A 22019-nucleotide genomic window follows, 5' to 3' on the forward strand; every position below is an offset into this window, starting at 1 on the left:
TAATTTGGAAGTGTACTTTTTATAAACTATATTTTATATAGAAAAGTATAGTGAAGTATACTTGGCTTATACTGAAAAGTATAAAGAATAGTCTAAGACTAAGTACATTAATACTTAGACTTACACTTATACTTTAATACTAAAGCTTATACTTGTAGTTTTGTATACTTTTTACTTCTTTCTGCCACAAAGTACTAATACTTAGTATATATCTTGATCCAAGTACAGAATAAGGTCAAGTCATTGACTTGTGCCAGAGAGGTTCGGCGGATATTTTCACAGACGGCTTGCAATTACACCACGGGCCTAGAAGTATATACTTAGTACACTAGTAGTATATAGTTGAGTGTACTTATTGTATACTTAAAAGTGTACTTTTGTAAACTTAAAATTACCTATAAAGTATACTTCTATAAACTTAAAATGTTCCAGTTTAGTCAGAAGAAGTATTAAATTTGTATTCTACAAGTACATGGTCCATAGTATACTTGCTATATACTTATACTCAAGCATACTTAATAAAATGAACGTCAAGTATACTACTTTTTGCTAAGGGAGGAGTCAAACTCTGTGCAAAAAAAATGAAAAGGACCATTCCCCTAAATTTCTTTCTTTGACTACACCCAGGACACTTTATACTTCACATCCGACCTGCTAGAAAGAGACACAGGAACATTTCTGCCCCGGCCAGTTCCTCCTGAACGACCCCGAGGTTTAGATCCGCTGTGTCCTGCAGAAAGGCGTCTGCTTCTGTCGGACTTCGCTGAGCGTTTCTCATCACGGATGTTGGAGCTGCTCTTTGTGTTTTTATGTGAATCTGACGCCACATGGTCAGCGTGGGGCTGCTGCTGCTCTGTTGGCTGCTCTACAGCTTCTCTCAGGTCTGATGGGGGTGATGATGATGATGATGGTGGTGCTGTATCCTCTGGCCTGGATGAAGAGTAAAAAAAAGAAAAGAAAAGAAAGAACCACTGTTTTATAAACACATCATTTAAACATGAACATACAGTGTGTTATTATAACCTGATAAGTTTGTTGTTTATAAAAACTGCCCTGTGAAAATAATGAATGTGTTTATCACTGGACAGATGTTGTGCAGAGGTGTGAACTTTAAAGGGTTCACACAACAACATTTTTGGTAAATTGGTCCATTGCCATAATCCCTACAGGTTTAGCAGTAGGTTCGTTAATAATTCGTTAATGATGTAATGTTATGAGACAGAGTTGTTTTAGAGGTAAATTCATGCAAAACCGCTGATGCGCATTCCCGTCGGGGGCAGTTTTTCATCATCAGTCTCTGTATTTGCCTCTAAAACAACTCTGTCTGGTAACGTTCCTTTATTATCTCATAGCGTGGTGAATGTGCAGGTCACAACTTGTCCACCAGAGCGTTTTGGAGTTGTTGGATTGTGTATTTGATGAGTTTGATGAGGGAAACGAAGAAATCCCATGAGCCTCTGTAGCGTAGCTCTGAGCAGCTCGCGGCTCTGCTCCGCCGTTCTAAAAATAACTTGCACCGACAATTAAAGGTCACGAACCCACTGCTATGACTATAGGGATTATGGCAATGGGCCAATTTGCCAAAAATGTTGAACTATCCCATTAATAAGCCTACATAGGCCAGTATTATGAGTCATTAAATAGTGGCAACAGTTTTCGCATATGTTACTTTGTGCTTATTGAGCTGAGCTGTGGTGCAGCTATTTTCAGGTTTTGAGCTGGTTTAACTTTGATAAAAAAAAAAAAAAATCCTTCAAGGAATATCTGTCTTTTTGGAAGTGTGAGTGTTTTGTTTGCCTGTGGAGTGTAGGATGAGAAGATCAATACTTTGATGATTTGCTTATTTTAGCACAATTAACCCTGCCGACCTCCTAAAATCTAACAAATTAACATCGTGTATCGTGTGTATTTTGTGAACAGGATCTAAAATGTTATTTTGTGAACTTAAATGGAGCAGGTTGGTGCTTAGAAAACCAGTTTAACCTCTTCTTTCATATTAACCTACAGACATGATGAGAGCCTGATGTCCTCAAGGTTACATGAAAGATGAATAAGTATATTTTCAAACTATTCTTACATCCCACGTTTAGCTTATAGCAATTGGCATGCAATGCAAAAAAAAGAAAAGAAAGAAAGACAAAAGAAATATCAGCACAGCACTAAAAATTGATGAACTCAGCTGAAACACACTCTTTGTTCTGTGTTTTATGGCTCTTTAAAGTTAAAATCATTGAGAAACAAGTGCAATTTCTATACAATACACATTAGGTTGGGTGTTATGTGTATTTTTGGAGGCTGTGTGGTCAAACTGAAGAAGATGTTTTCTGACATTGTCTATTTCAGGATGGGTTTCATTTGTCTCCCTTGGGAGAGATTTGGTTTGGAAACAAAAGGGAGAAATTGCTGCCTAACCCACAATAAATAAATAAAATCACAGTGGTTGCAGACAGTAGCCGACAACGAATGATGAATAGAAAAACACAGTAAATTTCTGACAATAGCGAGAGCAAATGTGTTGTCTGTTCAAAGAGCTCTTGCAGGTTGAGGGGCGTGCGTGGGTGTTTCCATATTATTATTTAGCCTATGTTTAACTATATGTTTAAAATGCTCCTTTAAGAGTATTTAAATGACGTCTTTGACAGCTAAAGTGTTCAGCTGCGATGAGAAAGGGGGCACATAGTATTTTTTACAGGATGAATGTAATGGATGTGGTTAAATTTTCTTTTAGTAAACTTTTATTTTGAAACGAATGCATCTCTTTATTCATTCTCATATAAACACTCACCTTTCTTGCATCTCATGTGGCTTTGGTCTCCTGCTGCTACTGAGGATGAAATCTCTTTCTTAGGCTGCCAAATGCTCAGTTGTGTTAATCACTAATTAACTTTACACTTGTCTAGTGTCTGCCGCCTTCACATTATTTTCATATTTCGTATTTCATTTGCAACACTGTAAAAAAAACAACCTGTAAAATCTAAAGTAGAAATCTTCATAATAGTCACTTTACAGCTGATATGTCATGAGTTAGTCATGACTTCATCACTTCCACCACAAAAAGCCACTCACAGGACTGAGGTGGGTGGTGTGTAGAGCTTCCTCTCATCGATGGGGTAAAACCAGAAGAAGCCGACGGCCACGAGCAGCAGAGCGATGGGAACCGGGACGAACAGCACGATCAGAGCCGTCACCACGGCGTCAACATGGTGACACGCTCCTGGCCTGTAGCCCACAAACCTGCAGAGAGCAGCCGCCACCGAGTTTGAGTTTGAAGGTACCCTAACCTTTAAAGGGATAGTTCAACATTTTGTCAGATTGGTCCAATTGCCATAATCCCTATAGTCATAGCAGTAGGTTTGTTACCTTTAATTGTCGGTGCAAGCTATTCTTAGAACGGCGGAGCAGAGCGGCGAGGTGCTCAGAGCTACGCTATGGAGGCTCATGGGATTTCTTGGTTTCCCTCATCAAACTCATCAAATACACAATCCAACAACTCCACAACGCTCTGGTGGACAAGTTGTGACCTGCACATTCACCACGCTATGAGATAATAACAGAACGTTACCAGACAGAGTTGTTTTAGAGGGAAATTCATGCAAAACCGCTGATGCGTGTTGCCTTCAGGGACAGTTTTTCAGCAAGCAGTTGTTTTAGAGGTAAATACAGAGACTGCTTGATGGAAAAGCTGCCCCCGACGGGAAGGCTCTGAGAAGCTCGCGGCTCTGCTCCGCCGTTCTAAAAATAGCTTGCACCGACAATTAAAGGTAACGAACCTACTGCTATGACTATAGGGATTATGGCAATGTTGAAGAGAAAATGTTGAACTATCCCTTTAAACCTTTAAATCATACATGTAAATACAGTACATATACGTACATACATAAATACATACACATATACAGCAAATTTCAAGCATTTGTCCCATAAATCATGACTCCATAATGATGTTTTTAAACTTTTTTCTTCTTTTTTGAATTGCACAATATTTTTACTTTCTTTGATCTCGTCAGGTAATTTATTTCAAAGCTTCACCCAATAGACAGATACGCACATGATTTTCAGAGTTGCTGTAAAGTAATTCATGTTGTGCTTTATACAAAATTTGAGCATTTTTGAACTCTACTAAATCCCTACATTTCAGTGTCTGTGATTTTATAAATAGTGCATTGGTGTGTTCATGATATCCTGCAATGTTCACTATTCTTATTGCTCTCTTTTGCACGTTTCATAGGTTGCTTCTGTTGGTGTTCCCCCATACTTCAACACAATAAGTCAGATATGGAAACAAGAATACAGCGTTTGCAGTGATTTGTTATTCAGATTGTACCTTGTTTTGCATAAAATCCCCACCGTACTGAGAGAACAAAATGTGAGACAGATCAACACATGAAGTGAGTGAGTGTGTGGATTGATTGACCCACTGTAATGTCAAGGTGGAGATGCCAGTAGCGATCCCCGCCGCCATCTTGTTGCAGAAGGCATAACAGGAGAAAAACAGGGGCTCCATGTCCCTGCAGGACGGATGTCTCTTGGCAAAGTCGTCCACCACGTCTGGGAGCATGGACCTGTGGGCGCGGGGGGGATTAGGAGGAAGTTATGTAAAATGCCCCCCTGCTCGCCCTTCCCACCCCGAGGCCTCCTGCATAGGCAACACACACACACACACACACACACTGAGAGAGACACGAAACATTTTGACAACAAATATTTTTTCGTCTGTTGGATCTCTGTAGTTCTTTGTGTCTCTTTGTCTCTATGGTCATTTTGTCTCTTGATGATGGCGACTGACTCAGGCCTGGTCAATGACCAACTCCTGTCTGCAACATATACTAAACATATAGAAGTGTATTCCGCCACTCATGAAGAAAAAAAATTAAAAGAGGGACATTTTTTCATTATGCACTTTGAGAATAAAGTTAAAATGTCGAACATAGTGTCTAACAGACTCATCAGAATCATGTATAATTATGTAACGTTACGACACATGAAGCAAATACTCTACTTGCACTTTTGAAGACAGGATTAAATGGGCACTATAATAAAAGTATAAAACTTTAGGGGAAAAAATAGATACAAAAAACTATGAAAAACACAGGTAGCCTAATGTAAAATACCCAACTCAAAAATAAGAATGCAAAGCACTTGACTATGTCTGCAACATACTCTACAAACTGGCACGTCGTCACATGTCACCTTTAAAGGGATAGTTCAACATTTTGGCAAATTCGTCTATTGCCTTAATCCCTATAATCATAACAGTAGGTTCATTACCTTCAATTATCTTGTGCTCAGTGAACACAATGGAGGTGAACGGTACAGGTCCCCTGTCCCTCATCAAACTCATCAAATACACAATCCAACAACTCCACAACGCTCTGGTGGACAAGTTGTGACCTGCACATTCACCAAGCTATGAAATAATAACAGAACGTTACCAGACAGAGTTGTTTTAGAGGTAAATGCAGCCGGAACTACTTTCCAGACACAACTGCTGGGCGGAGGGATTTCAAAAACGCAAGTAATTCAGAGTATTTGCTTCATGTTTCGTATATTATACATGATTATCTCATAGCGTGGTGAATGTGCAGGTCACAACTTGTCCACCAGAGCGTTTTGGAGTTGTTGGATTGTGTATTTGCTGAGTTTGATGAGGGACAGGTGACCTGTACCGTTCACCTCCATTGTGTTCACTGAGCAGCTCACGTCTCTGCCCCGCTGATCTCAAAACAACATGCACCGATAATTAAAGGTGATGAACCTACTGCTGTGACTATAAGGATTATAGCAATGGGTGAATTTGCCAAAAATGTTGAACTATCCCTTTAAGTCATTTGGTTTATATTGGGATCATCATTGCCAGCAATAAAAAGTCTTGGTGTTAATTCAAATACAGACATTTATAATACAGACGATGTCCTGCTGCTGTGGACGGGGCCATTAGATAAAAAACATGAGACTTTTTAAAATATTTTTTTCTTTTTCTCCAGGCTGCGTCTCTTTAACAGACAGCACACTGGCGCAACCCGACATCAGACAACCTGAACGACCACTTTATTTACACAGTATACTGATTTTAACTGTAAAGGCTGTAGTACGACAAATGTAAATAGTATTTAAGTAAAGAGAAAAAGAAATATGATAAAAGGCAATGTTGTGGCTACTCTTGTGTTCCAAAAAAAGTGATGATCAAAAACATAAGAGCAGTGTGTGAGGAGGAGGTCTACGACTCACTAAATAAAAAGCACTCGCGGAGAGATAGTTTCGATCAAAAGTATTGAGGTTTATTTACAAAAACAAAAACGATCTCCGGGTTGACTTAAAGCAAATAAAATAAAATGTAATTTAGTAGTCAAAAAACTATATCACTCCTCACTCCTTCCACAGACAAAAGAAAATCACTTCCAGAACCAGCTGTCCTCACTCCCTAATCATGGGAGGAGGGTCGCCTGACAAGGCGGAGGGCCCTGACTGTGGCTATAGAAAAACAATTATAAATAAATAGTGTAAATAATAATTATTTTACCATAATCAATCAAAAGCAATCAAAAATAATAATAGTGTCTAAATAGGCTCCAACAGGCAAATATTGGTTCTGCAAAAAACTGCTGCCTCAGGTCCAGACCGTCCTGTTACAGGTCTGAGACTGGGTCCTGGTTCTGGGTGTCCAGCAGCTCGGACAAAACTACAGTACACGTCAGTTCAGATGAGGAGAACTGACCAGTCGACAAAACTCACTGATGCCTGAATATTCAGCGGCGGCGGCGGCCATGCAGGTCAGGTCAGGTAGAGGCAATGTGAATGATTCATGTGCACATTCAGCTCCGACTCTGATGAGATGTGACAGCGGCCTCGGAAAGGACCGGGAACTTTGTGTCCTAGCAGGGTGTGTGTGTGTGTGTGTGTGTGTGTGTGTGTGTGTGTGTGTGTGTGTGTGTGTGTGTGTGTATGTGTGTGTGTGTGTGTGTGTGTGTGCGTGTGCGTGTGTGTGACTCACCACGGTAGCAAGAATAAAGCGCCTATGCCGATTCCTGTCATTATGCACATACACATGAAGACTGGGAGGTTACTGGGGAAACAGCCGATGAAGATCAGCGCAGGGATGAACATCTGACGGAGACGGAGGCCTCACATGTTAAAGAGGGAAACGGATCCGACTCGTATCACTGGACACAGATGTGAGCTAAACTTACTGATAGTCCGATTATAATTGACGCTCTTTTTCCTATTCGGAGAAGAACAAGTTGCCACAGAGGAATTGCTACTGAGCTGGAAACCTGGTTGACATAATAAAACAACAACAAAAAATATTTCTCAGTGAAATCCTTAGAAAGTTACTGGAAAAGTTGTGTAGTTGTGCGATTGTGGTCAGTTTGTATCTCACCATCACAGCCATCACCAGATATGGGAAGTGAGAGCCCAAACCAGCTGCGTGACTAGAGAACAGAGCAAAATTGCTAAAGGCCGTCTGAGAAAAAAAAAAAAAAGACGAGAAACAAAAAAAACTATGAAAAACACAGGTAATGAAAAATACCCAACTCAAAAATAAGAATGCAAAGCACTTGAAAATGAAAAGACACCATGTTGCACCAGGTGTGATAATATTGCACAGTCAAATTAGGAGCAGTGAAGAAACCAAGAATTTATTCTTATTACCATTTCTTCAGGGAAAGGCAATTAGATGTCACACAGACATAAGATGACACCACAAAGAGAAACAAAACCACAAGAAAGAGACAAAAACTATAAGACAGAGACACAAACAAATACAAAGAGACAAAAACTATAAGAAATAGACATGAAACAATTACAAAGAGACACAAAACCACAAGAAAGAGACAAAAACTACAAGACAGAGACATGAAACAATTACAAAGAGACAAAAACTATAAATAGACACAAAACAACCACAAAGAGACACAAGAAAGAGACAAAAACTACAAGACAGAGACACAAAACAATTACAAAGAGACAAAAACTATGAGAAAAGGACATACAACAACTACAAAGAGACACAAAACCACAAGACACAAAAACTACAAGACAGAGACATGAAACAATTACAAAGAGACAAAAACTATAAATAGACACAAAACAACCTCAAAGAGACATAAAACAACCACAAAGAGACACAAGAAAGAGACAAAAACTACAAGACAGAGACACAAAACAAATACAAAGAGAGAAAAACTATAAGAAACAGACATAAAACAACCACAAAGAGACACAAAACTACAAGACAGAGATATGAAACAATTACAAAGAGACAAAAACTATAAGAAATAGACATAAAACAACCACAAAGAGACACACAACCACAAGAAAGAGACAAAAACTACAAGACAGAGACACAAAACAATTACAAAGAGACAAAAACTATAGACACAAAACAACCTCAAAGAGACATAAAACAACCACAAATTGACACAAAACAACCACAAAGAGACACACCACCACAAGTAAGAGACAAAAACTACAAGACAGAGACATGAAACAATTACAAAGAGACAAAAACTATGAGAATGAGACAAAAACTACAAGACAGAGACACAAAACAATTAAAGAGACAAAAACTACAAGACAGAGACATGAAACAATTACAAAGAGACAAAAACTATAAGAAATAGAGATAAAACTATAAGAAATAGACATAAAACAACCACAAAGAGACACAAAACCACAAGGAAGAGACAAAAGCTACAAGACAGAGACACAAAACAAATACAAAGAGACAAACAACTATGAGAAAAAGACATTAAACAACCACAAAGAGACACACATGGTCCTGCACTGGTTTGGCGTCAATAGGTCACATGAGCTGGACGCTACTGAGCAAAACCGCTCATATTTACGTATATAAACATATAAACAGTGGTGATGGTGTAGAAGCAGCTCGGCCTCTCTCAGCTCAGACTGTACCTGCACTGCAAGAATCCCGAACACAAAGCCGAGCACCAGTCTCTGGTAAGGAATGTGACATATCAGCATCTTCAGCGAGGTCGGGAGGGGGGGCCGCACTCTGTCCGCGGAGCAGACGGGGGCTGCAGGGAATAAAATACCAAACACAGTGTTGTTGTGTAATACCAATTCATACACAGGATGCACTGCTTTAGCTGGAGGCGATATACAGCAACAGACAGAAGAAAACACAGTCAGGTTACAGTATGTTGTTGTTGTTGTTGTTGCGTTGGTAGAAATCTCTGGTATTTGATTATTATGGGATGTTTGTTGTGACTCACCCGGCTGCTCCTTCACCCCGAAGAACTGAACCAGCATGCAGAGGAAAAACACGGCGCCCAGGACCAGAGAGGAGATCATGAAGGCTCGTCTCTGCAGGCACCAAGACACACGTTACAGCTTTACAGATAAAACACACACACACACACACACACACACACACACACATAATATCTGGCATGTGACCAACATCTGTCCGTCAAAAAAAAACTAAAGCATCTGAGATAAAACGGTGACAGACGCTGTGAAGGTTTTCTCTTTATTGTTGGTTTGTGTTCCTTAGTGGATGATGCACACCTCTCCGTGGTGGTTTTTGTGTCTCTTTCTTGTAGTTTACATATCTTTATGGTTGTTTTGTGTCTCTTTGTGGTTGTTTTACGTTTCTTTATTATAGGTTTGTGTCTCTTTGTGGTTGTTATGATAGTGCTACACATGCTCTGTGAGATACGCCTCTTTTTTTCATTTTAACCCTCATATATATATATTTTTGAATTCTTAGTAATACATTTTATTATGTAAACAATGCAAAAATTAGCATTTTTGCTCAATAGCACCCAGCATTGTCCACCTATTGATGCCAAACCAGTGCAGGACCATATGTGTCTCTTTGTGGTCTTGTAGTTTTTGTCTCTTTCTTGTGGTTTTGTGTCCCTTTTGGTTATTTTATGTCTCTTTGTGGTTGTTTTATGTCTATTTCTTATAGTTTTTTGTCTCTTTGTAATTGTTTCATGTCTCTGTCTTGTAGTTTTTGTCTCTTTCTTGTGGTGTTGTGTCTCTTTGTGGTTGTTTTATGTCTCTTTGTAGTTGTTTTATGTCTTTTTGTGGTTGTTTTATATCTATTTCTTATAGTTTTTGTCTCTTTGTGATTGTTTCATGTCTCTATCTTGTAGTTTTTGTCTCTTTCTTGTGGTTTTGTTTGTCTTTGTGGTGTCATCTTATGTCTGTGTGTCATCTAATTGCCTTTCTCTGAAGAAATGGTAATAAGAATGTATTCTTGGTTTCTCACTGTTTGTCTAAGCTAATGGCTGAATTAAGAGCTAAACACTGACTTTAATCTAATATTTGGAAAGAAAAAGTTGTACAAATGTTTTTTAAAAAAAAAACATAACTGATCTTTGTTGTCTACACCATTTAAACTAATGGTTTGTTGTTTTCCAAACACATGTCTAATTCCATTAAATCCACTGTTTCCCCTCAGTGCTGTTGTTGTGTAATAACTGTGCTGAGAACACACACACACACACAAAAACAACCCATTGCTGTGCTAAGAGCAGTAAATTACAGGGAAACACGATCTCCCTGGGACTCTGTGAGTACAAAAGCAGAGTAATGCAGCTTGAGCTCTGTAGAAATATCAAGTAGAGTAACCGCAGCCATAGCGAGTGAGCAACCGAGCGAGCGACCACTTCAGTTTAATATTTAAAGTGACGTTTCATTTCTACCGTTTCCTGGAGAGCTGCAGTCTGCGGCGACAAGGTGCTCTGAGCCGTTTCCTCGCTCTGGTTCACACATATCGCCTGCCTCTCTGTGTTGTACACGGCCATGGCTCGACCCTGGACGACCGAGGCCAGCACCATGGCCGCCATCTCCACGGTTACTCCTGGACAGAGAGACAGAGACAGAGTGATGAGACAGAGAGACAGAGAGACAGAGACAGAGACAGAGAGATGAGACAGAGAGACAGAGACAGAGTGATGAGACTGCAGCTGCACCTGTAGTGACGACAGGGAGTCGAGTCTCCGCTCAGGAAGAGTTTTAGTTTCACTCAATTCACACTGGAATCTGGTTCAACAACTCTGATCGGGTCAGAAGAGAAGGGATGGATGGATGGATGGATGGATGGATGGATAGAACGATAGATAGAACGATAGATAGATAGACAGATAGATAGAATGATAGCTAGATAGATAGCTAGATAGACAGATAGAACGATAGAGATAGATAGATAGAACGAGATAGATATACTATATATAGATAGATAGAACGATAAATAAATAGACCGATAGATAGACCGATAGATAGACCGATAGATAGATAGATAGATAGATAGATAGATAGATAGATAGATAGATAGATAGATAGATAGATAGATAGATAGATAGATAGATAGATAGATAGATAGATAGATAGAAAAACAGATAGATACAGTAGATAGAACTATAGATAGAACGATAGACAGATAGATAGAATGATAGAACAACAGATAGATATTTCAGGCTGCACTTGAAAATAAGAATTTTGTTCTTAATTTGCTGATAGATAGATAGATAGATAGATAGATAGATAGATAGATAGATAGATAGATAGAACGATAGATAGAACGATAGAACGATAGAACGATAGATAGAACGATAGATAGAACGATAGATAGATAGATAGATAGATAGATAGATAGATAGATAGATAGATAGATAGATAGATAGATAGATAGATAGATAGATAGATAGATAGATAGATAGATAGATAGATAGATAGATAGATAGATAAATAGAGACAGAGAGAGAGAGTGATGAGGTCTTACTGTAGGCCGTGGCTGAGTCCCTGTCCCTCCGGTCGCCCCCCAGGAACATGTTGAGTGAGAGGTAGGGGACGTTGTAGCACTGTTAACGGGGACGACATGCAGGGTAAAAACAAAAAAATAAAAAACAAAACATGACGACAAGTGACACGACTGCATGAGTGTGTGTGTGTGTTTGTGTGACGCAGCTCGGAGCAAAAATGGCAGCAACAACAGTGACATGGAAACAGCAGGAAACTATTAAAATGGGAAAAACAGTGTGAAACCAAGATGGCAGACGACGACGAGTCACTCTAAAACCTTTGGAGACGTAAAAATACAAAACGGCTTGAGTCAGTGTTTTACTGTTGTTTCCTCTACAGGTGGAGCCTGATGGAGTCAGTCCACCTTAAAGGGATAGTTCAACATTTAGGCAAATTGGGCCATTGCCATAATCCCCATAGTTTTAGGAGTAGGTTTGTTTTTGTTTGTTTGTACTGTTTATTTCGAATATGAAAATAATAAAAGGTTCGTTCGAGCTACGCTACGGAGGCTCATGGGATTTCTTGGTTTCCCTCATCAAACTCATTAAATACACAATCCAACAACTCCAAAATGCTCTGGTGGACAAGTTGTGACCTGCACATTCACCACGCTATGAGATAATAACACAACGTTACCAGACAGAGTTGTTTTAGAGGTAAATTCATGTAAAACCGCTGATGCACGTTGCCGTCGGGGGCAGTTTTTCAGCAAGCAGTCTCTGCATCTGCACTCCTAAAACTATTGGGATTAAGGCAATGGGCCAATTTGCCAAAATGTTGAACTATCCCTTTAAAAGACCCACAGGTTTGATTCGCATAATGCAGTAAACCAACAGTAAAAATATAAACTAACACAAAATGTAAAAAGGTTTGGTAACCCTTTAATTTACAGGCCACTAATTGTGATAATTACGTGATAATGTCAAGAAATAGCCTAGAAATAACGCTCAGTTTCATAGTGTCATGTTTTTCATGAAGGCAAAAGATTACACAGGCTTTTTTCACATTTGCTTTCAATTGTTTGGGAAAGGCCAGAATTTTTCTCCACCAAGTCAAGTCCTTGCAATCAATCTTTATATTTCTTGACATTATGATGAAATTATTTGTTATTTCTTGACATTATCACATAATTAGTGGCCTGTAAATTAAAGGGTTACCAAAGGTGGTTTCAGGAGATGAACAGCAGTGTGTAGCTCCTCCTCGCAGACTCACACTCATGAGGGTCTCGAACAGGCAGGACACCGTGAAGAACCACAGGACGCTGCCCGACTCCGACGCGCCGTGTGGTTGAAACCAGAGCAGCAGATAAGACAGGACGGCGAACGGAGTGGACAGAATCAACCTGTGGGACAAACATGGACGGCTCTGTTTATGAAAAAAACACCTGAGGACGAATCAGAGCCTGATTCAAGATGACGAGTGTGTGTGTGTATTTCTGTATATATAGGCTCTGTGTGTGTGTGTATACTGTATGTTTCCCAACCCACCATGGAGTGAGTTTGCCGATGCGTGTCCTCTTACTGCGGCTCACCAGATATCCAATCGTAGGGTCGGTCACAGCGTCCCAGACTCGACTCACAAATAAGATCATGGACACGAAGTACGGCTGCATCTGTGCAAAGGTTGTGGTTCAGAGGTCAAAGGTCAGATGTCGGTCGTCTCTCTCTCTCTCTCCCTCTCTCTCTCTGAGTGCGACTTAAACGGTTAAACTTTTACCTGCACGACATCCAGGAGGAAGATCTGCATGGACATGTTGATGGCCACGGTGGTGAGCTGGAACGGGGCCCCGCCCACCGCGAAGCACAGCTTGGTGGCCACGGAGACGCCAGAGTCCTGAGGACAGACACCGGGGCAATAGAGTATAAAAATCTGACTAAATACAGGAAAATGAACTTGGCCTTGAAGGGATAGTTCAACATTTTGGCAAATTGGCCCATTGCCTTAATCCCAATAGTTTTAGGAGTGCAGATGCAGAGACTGCTTGCTGAAAAACTGCCCCTGAAGGGAACGTGCATCAGCGGTTTTACATGAATGTACCTCTAAAACAACTCTGTCTGGTAACGTTCTGTTGTTATCTCATAGCGTGGTGAATGTGCAGGTCACAACTTGTCCACTAGAGCGTTTTGGAGTTGTTGGATTAATGAGTTTGATGAGGTGTATCAAAAAAAAGGAAAGGACACACACACATCCGTACCAAAAGCTTCGGGCAGGTGCTGAGCCAATCTGAGTTTGATGAGGGAAACCAAGAAATCCCATGAGCCTCTGTAGCGTAGCTCGAACGAACCTTTTATTATTTTCATATTCGAAATAAACAGTACAAACAAACAAAAACAAACCTACTCCTAAAACTATGGGGATTATGGCAATGGCCCAATTTGCCTAAATGTTGAACTATCCCTTTAAGGTGGATTTACTCCATCAGGCTCCACCTGTAGAGGACACAACAGTAAAACACTGACTCAAGCCGTTTTGTATTTTTACGTCTCCAAAGGTTTTAGAGTGACTCGTCGTCGTCTGCCATCTTGGTTTCACACTGTTTTTCCCATTTTAATAGTTTCCTACTGTTTCCATGTCACTGTTGTTGCTGCCATTTCTGCTCCGAGCTGCGTCACACAAACACAAACACACACACACACACACTCATGCAGTCGTGTCACTTGTCGTCATGTTTTGTTTTTTTATTTTTTTGTTTTTACCCTGCATGTCGTCCCTGTTAACAGTGCTACAACGTCCCCTACCTCTCACTCAACATGTTCCTGGGGGGCGATGCCATAATCCCTATAGTCATAGCAGTAGATTTGTTACCTTTAATTGTCGGTGCAAGCTATTTTTAGAACGACGGAGCAGAGCCGTGAGCTGCTCAGAGCTACGCTATGGTTAATGGTTTCTCTCATCAAACTCTCATCAAACTCATCAAATACACAATCCAACAACTCCAAAACGCTCTGGTGGACAAGTTGTGACCTGCACATTCACCACACTGAGATAATAACACAACGTTACCAGACGACCATTGTTTTAGAGGTAAATGCAGAGACTGCTTGCCGAAGAACTGCCCCAACGGACACGCGCATCAGCGGTTTTGTATGAATTTACCTTTCACTTTTTCATTTTTTTCATGTGTTTGTTTATTTGTAACGGGACTCTGCATATTCATGAACATACAATATGTAAAGACGCCAGATTTAGCTCTAAAGCTAATTTCCATCTGCAGTCCCACAACCTCTAAACCTAACCCTATAAAAATACAGCAGAACAATCTATTTCAATTGAGAAAAGTGTATTTTTTTTATAAGTAAACTTAAATCCACTGTAGGTGGATCAAATATTTTTTGTTTATGATTGTTTTGTAGTTGCAACAAAATGGTAAAATTGTTGTTTCAAATGACATAAAACCAACATGAATATAAAATCTAACAGCAAATTTAAAACTTTTAAAACATCTTTTTAGGACAGTTCTGAATTGCTCATCTTGTTAAACCTTATTTGTCACTGACCCATAAACGTAAGCTACTACAGTATATTATTGTAACACAGGCACAGCTCATTACAACAATTAAAATCAATAGTCAAACATGGATTCAAGTCCCTTGTGTAAATAAAAGACAAGATATTTTCACCAATAAATGACTGTGAAGAGATTTTGTTCGTTTAAAGAGTTTTGAGATTAAAAGAGAAACAGATTTAGTGTTTTGTGCCACCTGCTCTGAAATGCATCAAAACAAGAAGAAGAAAGAAAGAAAAGTTGGTTGTTTTTCAAACTCACCCTCTGATGCTGACCTCCTCTGTTTCCTCCCACGTCCTGGTTTAAAACCTGATTCTTTAATCGCTGCAGCAGATCGGTGAAACAACTCATTCTTCACAGGGTGGAGAGGACAACGACTAATCTGCCTCCTAATGCAGCAGCAGCAGCAACGCTCCACCTGCTGCTGCACCTGCTGCTGCACCTGTAGTGACGACAGGGAGTCGAGTCTCTCCGCTCAGGAAGAGTTTCACTCAATTCACACTGGAATCTGGTTCAACAACTCTGATCGGGTCAGAAGAGAAGGTATGGATGGATGGATGGATGGATGGATAGATAGATAGATAGATAGAACGATAGATACTGTAGATAGACAGATAGATAGAACAATAGATAGATAGATAGATACTGTAGATAGACAGAAAGATAGATAGAACAATAGATACTGTAGATAGACAGATAGAAAAACAGATAGATACAGTAGATAGAACTATAGATAGAACGATAGACAGATAGATAGAATGATAGACAGAACAATAGATAGATATTTCAGGCTGCACTTGAAAATAAGAATTTTGTTCTTAATTTGCTTGCCTGGGTAAATAAAGGTTAAATAAAAATAAATAAATAGACAGATAGATAGACAGATAGACAGATAGATAGATAGATAGATAGATAGATAGATAGATAGATAGATAGATAGATAGATATACAGACAGAAAACAAAAGACAAAATACTTCTTAACCTCAAAGTGAAAACTTTTAATATTTTCTCAGCAGCAGTTCATTTATTTTTCATTGACGAGCAGCTGTTCTGACAAACAGAACGGACATTTTTCATTGTCAGAGACCAGAGAGTGCATGTGTGTGTGTCAGTGTGTGTGTGTGTGTCAGTGTGTGTGTGTATGTGTCAGTGTGTGTGTGTGTATGTGTCAGTGTGTGTGTGTATGTGTATGTGTCAGTGTGTGTGAGCGTGGGCAGCTCTGACCTCTTGTGGAGCTTCAGTGAAACTTCCTCCATCTGATGGAGCTCGTTGTTCAACATTATTACATATTCATATCATCATCACTCGCTCATTAAGGCGTCGGACCTCTGATCCTCTGAAGAGATGAGTCATGGTTTAAAACACCGAGCTGGTGAATCAGTGTGTTATCAAACCACCTACACACACACACACACACACACACACACGTCTGAAACACATCGCAGAGCAAAGTCGTCATTTCGTCATCTTTAGTGAGGTGCAGTTGTTTGACCTCAGGTAACACACAGCAACACAACGAGAACAAAGTCAACAGGCCCGTTATGAGACTTAGAACAAAGAATAATAACAATTCAAAGTCAAAATAACAAAAAAACTGAAACAAAATAACAAAAATCAATGAAATTATTCATCAAATTTCAAATTTTTTTTTTTAAAGAAACAAACAACAGAAACAACAGTGAATCACTGCGTCCATCACTTAGTGTTGTTTTAACTGTCCTGCTGTCCTCCCGGGTCAAGGAAGGAAGGACGAAAGGAAGGAAGGAAGACAGGACAAAGGGAAAGCAGGAAGGAAGGAAGGATAAAGGGAAAGAAGGAAGGAAGGACAAAGAGAATGATGGGAGGAAAGAAGGAAGGGAAAAAGGAAGGAAAAATAGATGGAGGGAGAGAACAGATTGGGGGTCAAAAAAGAAGGAATAAGTAAGGACGAAGGGAGGGAAGGAAGGAAGGAAGGAAGGGAGGGAGGCAAAAAGGATTGTGGAAAGAAGGAAGGAAAAAGGGAAGGAAAGAAAGATGGAAGGAGGGAACAGATTGGGTCAAAAAAGAAGGAAGAAGTAAGGACGAAGGGAAGGAAGGGAGGGAAGAAGCAAGGGAAAAAGGATTGTGGAAAGAAAGAAGGAAGGGAGAAAGGAAGGACGAAGGGAAAGAAAGAAGGAAGGAAGGAAGGAAGGAAGGAAGGACGAAGGGAAAGAAAGAAGGAAGGAAGGAAGGAAGGACAAAGGGAACGATGGGAGGAAAGAAGGAAGGGGAAAAGGAAGGAAAGAAAGATGGAGGGAGGGAACAGATTGGGTCAACTGGATCAAAAGAGGAAGGAAGAAGTAGTAAGGACGAAGGGAAGGAAGGAAGGAAAGAAGCAAGGGAAAAAGGATTGTGGAAAGAAGGAAGGGAGGGAGAAAGGAAGGAAAGAAGGAAGGATGGAGGAAGTGAACAGGAGTTTTAAATCCGGTCTCTACAGGTTTGTGCTCCGGGCGGCGTTAACGTCTCTGGCCTGTCTGAGTCCGTACAACCATTTGATCACTCGGGCGTTTCTCTCGATGACCGAGACGCCGTAAGGAACTCTGGCTTCTGCAGCGTTAGGAACCTTCTCTTCCTCCTCCTCCTCCTCCTCCTCTTCTTCACCGCCCGCGACCTCCGACCCCGGCGCGCTCACGCTGCGGAACCGCGCCAGAGACACGATGTCGGAGCCGGAGCCGGTGAACTCCTGCAGGTCGGCCGGGTCGAGGCCGCACAGGTTGAAGAAGCGCTCCAGCTCCGTGCCGGCTCGGGAGAACCGGTCGCTCATGTCCGACTTGGAGCGGGTCAGCGACGGGCGCTTCCTGGAGCCGCCGGAGGACAGACGGGTGAAGGCCGGCGAGGGCGGAGGGAAGACGGCGGCGGGAGGAGGAGGAAGAGTAAGAAGAGGAGGAGGTGTTGGGTTGTTGTCGGGTTTGACCGGACCGACCGCCACCGGCTTCAGAGGAGAAGGAGGAGAAGAAGAAGCCGGCGGCGGCGTCCGGAGGCGCAGCAGCCGCAGGTGCGACGGCGCCGGGCGCAGCGGGACCTGCGGGTGAGGGGGGAGGGGCTGCAGCGGCGGCCGGAGGAGGAGCTGCGGCCGTCGGCATGGCGACCTCGCCGGCCCGGCCTGAGGCATCACGTCCACCCTGCGGACCGTCCCTGCAGCGGCGGCGGTGGCGGCGGCGGCCGCCTGAGACCCGGAGACGGCCGTGTTCTCCACAGCAGCAGGCGGCGGCGGCCCGGAGGCTTTTAACCTCACCTAGGAACGGGAGAAAAAAGCAATTCACATAACATAAATATTGCGATATTTTTATTTTTAGATTTTTATTTTATTTATTTTTTAAAGCAGAAGTAAGCGATCCGGTCGTTTTGGCTAATGCTGCGTTCCAGGCAGGCTTTTGAAACCGTAAATTACAGCTTCAAGTCACGACTTACGACTTAGTAGCGTTCCAGGCAACCCGCAACTCGCGTTTCTCCGACCTGTTTTACCGGTGAAAGTCACTATAACGGCCACTCGTAACTTCCGACCTGTGAACTCGTACCAGATCGAACTGGTACGACTTCACAGGTCGGAAATACACGAGTTACGGGCTGCCTTGAACGCACCATAACGTCTTGTCAGCCGATGGAGTTAGCAGCCCCCGCCCTCGTCATGGATCTATTGGTCCTCGTCCCTACGTCGCCACATTCACGGCATCCCTTGGCTGCACACACAGCCCTTCATGCCGTTCTCTCTCCTCATTGGATAAAACTTGTAGGATACGAGAAATGTTTTCTCCTCGGCTCAGAGCAGAGCAGAGGGACTGACAGACCCGTGTTTCAGTCCCAACACTCTATGTCAGTGATTGCTGTCGGAAGATATAACTATTTAAGACTTATATTAACACAAAAATATTGCTTACTTCTGCTTTAATATTGTGCAATGTGCTTTTGTTCGCTAGCCTAGTAATCTAGCTGCACCCTAACGGCAGCAAATATATTTGCTCCGTAGGTGGGTCTAGAAACGAGCCATAGGAACTTTTTGAGTCTCGAACACCGATTGTGTTCACCAATCACAGCGCTCTATCTGTTTAGAGAGTCGTTGGGCGGGCTTAACGCCATGACGACATACATTTTAATTGGCTTGTCAGGCTAACGTCATCCTGCTCTTTGCTCTGATTGGTCGTAGCGCTACCCTATTGGTGCAGAGGCAGTTTGAAAGACAGCCTTCATCCCGCCCCCTGGATTGAGCCGAGGTCTACCGGTCGTTGCCAGACTAGACATTTTAATGATATAGTCTGGCTTGTCAGGCTATTTGTTTGCCTTTTTTACATACAGAGAGTCCAGGTTTTTGAAAAGGGTTTAAATCATAGACTGTAAAAAGAATGGACGTAGCGTCCGTGACGTCACCCATAGGTTTTGGGGAGTCGTTTTTGTGACTCAAATATGGCGGCCTGAACAGCGCCATGTTGGATTGGCCGGCCGAGAACCCGCCCACTGGCCTCGAAGCAGCTGTCCACGGAGCTGCTCGGACCTGTCACTCAACGTTTCCGCGCCCTAATTGGTCAGAGTTTTAACCTTATAACAGTAAAACGGTAGAGTTTTAAAAAAATTCACCCCCCTCAGAGTGTGTGCGGGGGTAGAAACTATCGATTGAGACGAAAAAACGTTCTGACACCAGGCTTTTAACATGTTTACTGAGGATGTAAAGTCGGCGATTTTAACATGGGGCTCTATGGGGAATGCTCCCTTCTGACACCAGCCCCCAGAGGAATTCGAGGAGATTGAAGTTTTTTGAACGCGGAAGTGAGCTTCACTTCTCAGACCGACAACTGCCCCCTTGGTTTAAATTCACTTTATAATGGTGTATGATAATTTATAGGCTCCTACAGTATTTGTGTGCAGATAAATGTTAAAATGTAGCAGTTTACCTCAATATCTGCCCTACAAAGGCAAAGTGCAGTATCTGTAAAAATGCCAAAGCTTTTTGTGTTTTTCATTGTCAGGTTTAAGCATCAAATTATGAATAACTACCAAGTCTATATTGATTAGATAAAGGTGGACTGAATTAAATGTATTTTGTAGTTTGTCTTTCTGACCAATTTTGACAGTTTTATGGCAGATAATACTGCACTTTGCCTTGGTATTAGCTGCAAATACTGCACTTTGCCTTGGTTTCACAGTGCTTTTTTTGGATGGACAGCAAAATAAAAAGCCCAATAACTCTGGAAATTTTAGCAGTACTAATATCAAATTCTACAAGATTGAAGATAATGCCACACTGTTGATTGGTCAACAAAATTTTTTTTTTTGAAAAAATGCAGATACTGCACTTGGCCTTAGTAGGGCAGCTATCTCATATTGTCAGAAAGGTTTCAGAAGCCTGTTTTTTCCATACTCTTTTATGCAGTCCAGGCTTTTGAATACTGTTTCACTGGTGTTAAAAATGCAGACTAAAAATCGAGAAAAATCTGCAATATCGTGGAATCGCAATTTAAATCGAATCGGCATCCAAAAAATCGTAGGAGAATCGAATCGGGAGAAAAGCGTATCCTCCCAGCTCCAACCTCACCTTGGCCGGACTGGACCAGTCGGGACGGGGAACCGGACTCGGACGCTCTTTCGGCCCAGCGTCGCCCACGCCGCTGATGAGGTTGCTGAGGTGCTCCAGGTCCAGCTGCTGGGCGCCGTCCGGCTTCGGCTTCGTCTGCGTCGGCGTCTTCCTGGTGGGACGCAGGTTGGCGCCGGCGGGGCTCGACGTCAGCGGCCGGCGGACGGCGCTAACGTCAGGCGGTCGGAGCGGCTGCTGCTTGGACAGAGCCACCTGACTCTTCACGTACTTGGCCTTGTCGGCCTCCAGCCTCGCCACGGCGCTCTGCCTGGGCCGGGCCTCCGCCGCCGTCGGGCCCGTCTTGGAGAAGTCTGGCGCCACTGGACCTTTGGGCCTCAAGCGTGGCGGTGCAGCAGCTACAGGCATCCTCACCGCCGTCCTCACCGGGCGCTGGAAAGTCTCCACGGGCATCTTTTTTGTTGTCGTGGTTGTAAAAAACTAGACTCCTTGTCGTTGTTCTTGTTCTCCGTCTTTTCTTTCAGCGTCGCTCTCGTCTGTCCGAGCTCCACTTCTCCATCTCTGAAGAGACGTCACGTCACTGCAGCGTCTCAGCTGAACTCCAGGTCCTTGACATCTTGGACTTCCTGTGGAGAAGAAGAAGAAAAGACACATGATGAGAGAGTGAAGAGGAGGAGGAGGAGGAGGAGGAGAGGACGAGTCCAGTGGTGTAGTCTGTCTGTGTGAAACTCAGGTATAAGAGCCACAAACCAGTGGAATACCTTACCTGAAGCCGTAAGGAGCAGTAGCTCTCTCAGAGTCTTCAAATCTAACCTAAAAAATCTGTTAAAAGCTGCTCAGCTCTGCAACCACTAATTTGGTCCTTAGACTTCTTTTTGTGTGTGTGTGTGTGTGTGTGTGGGCGTAGGTGGGATGAGGGAGGTGGGGGGGGGGTTGCACGCAGACGTGTGTAGCCATGTTGTTGTGGTGTTTTATCCCTGTATACTGTTTAATCTGTCTTGTTACTGTGTTGTATTTTTGTGACCTGCCAAGGGACTACAGATGCAAATTAGCTTAAAGCTATAATCTGGTATAGTGCATCAAATGGCAACATTTATGTTTTAACTGTACATTGTCCCTTTTAAATAAATTAAAATTGAATTGAATACTCACACTGCAAAAACTCAAAATCTCTCCAAGAATATTTGTCTTATTTCTTG

At 42.1% G+C, this 22019-nt stretch overlaps 2 protein-coding genes across 2 annotated transcripts; both read right to left on the reverse strand.

Annotated features, from left to right (window-relative positions):
• Positions 1-617: 617 nt before the first annotated feature.
• On the reverse strand, positions 618-15644 carry mfsd2al2 (major facilitator superfamily domain containing 2a-like 2). The gene is made up of 14 exons (XM_085783234.1): positions 15539-15644; positions 13489-13605; positions 13260-13384; positions 12985-13114; positions 11753-11831; positions 10674-10831; positions 9234-9324; positions 8914-9035; positions 7379-7462; positions 7188-7271; positions 6992-7104; positions 4419-4562; positions 3067-3234; positions 618-930 (listed from the first exon to the last, which is right to left on the reverse strand). Exons 1-14 carry the CDS (start codon positions 15626-15628, stop codon positions 618-620), a joined length of 1818 nt encoding a protein of 605 aa, XP_085639360.1. The 5' UTR covers positions 15629-15644.
• Positions 15645-17719: 2075 nt separating this feature from the next.
• On the reverse strand, positions 17720-21283 carry fam110a (family with sequence similarity 110 member A). Its single transcript, XM_085783157.1, has 2 exons — positions 20819-21283; positions 17720-18526 (listed from the first exon to the last, which is right to left on the reverse strand). The coding sequence occupies exons 1-2, from the start codon at positions 21271-21273 to the stop codon at positions 17728-17730; spliced, it is 1254 nt and encodes a 417-aa protein (XP_085639283.1). The 5' UTR covers positions 21274-21283; the 3' UTR covers positions 17720-17727.
• Between the last annotated feature and the right edge of the window lie 736 nt (positions 21284-22019).

Source organism: Trachurus japonicus, chromosome 7 (assembly GCF_045865225.1).
Source record: "Trachurus japonicus isolate A0001 chromosome 7, Traja_1.0".
NCBI lineage: Eukaryota > Metazoa > Chordata > Actinopteri > Carangiformes > Carangidae > Trachurus > Trachurus japonicus.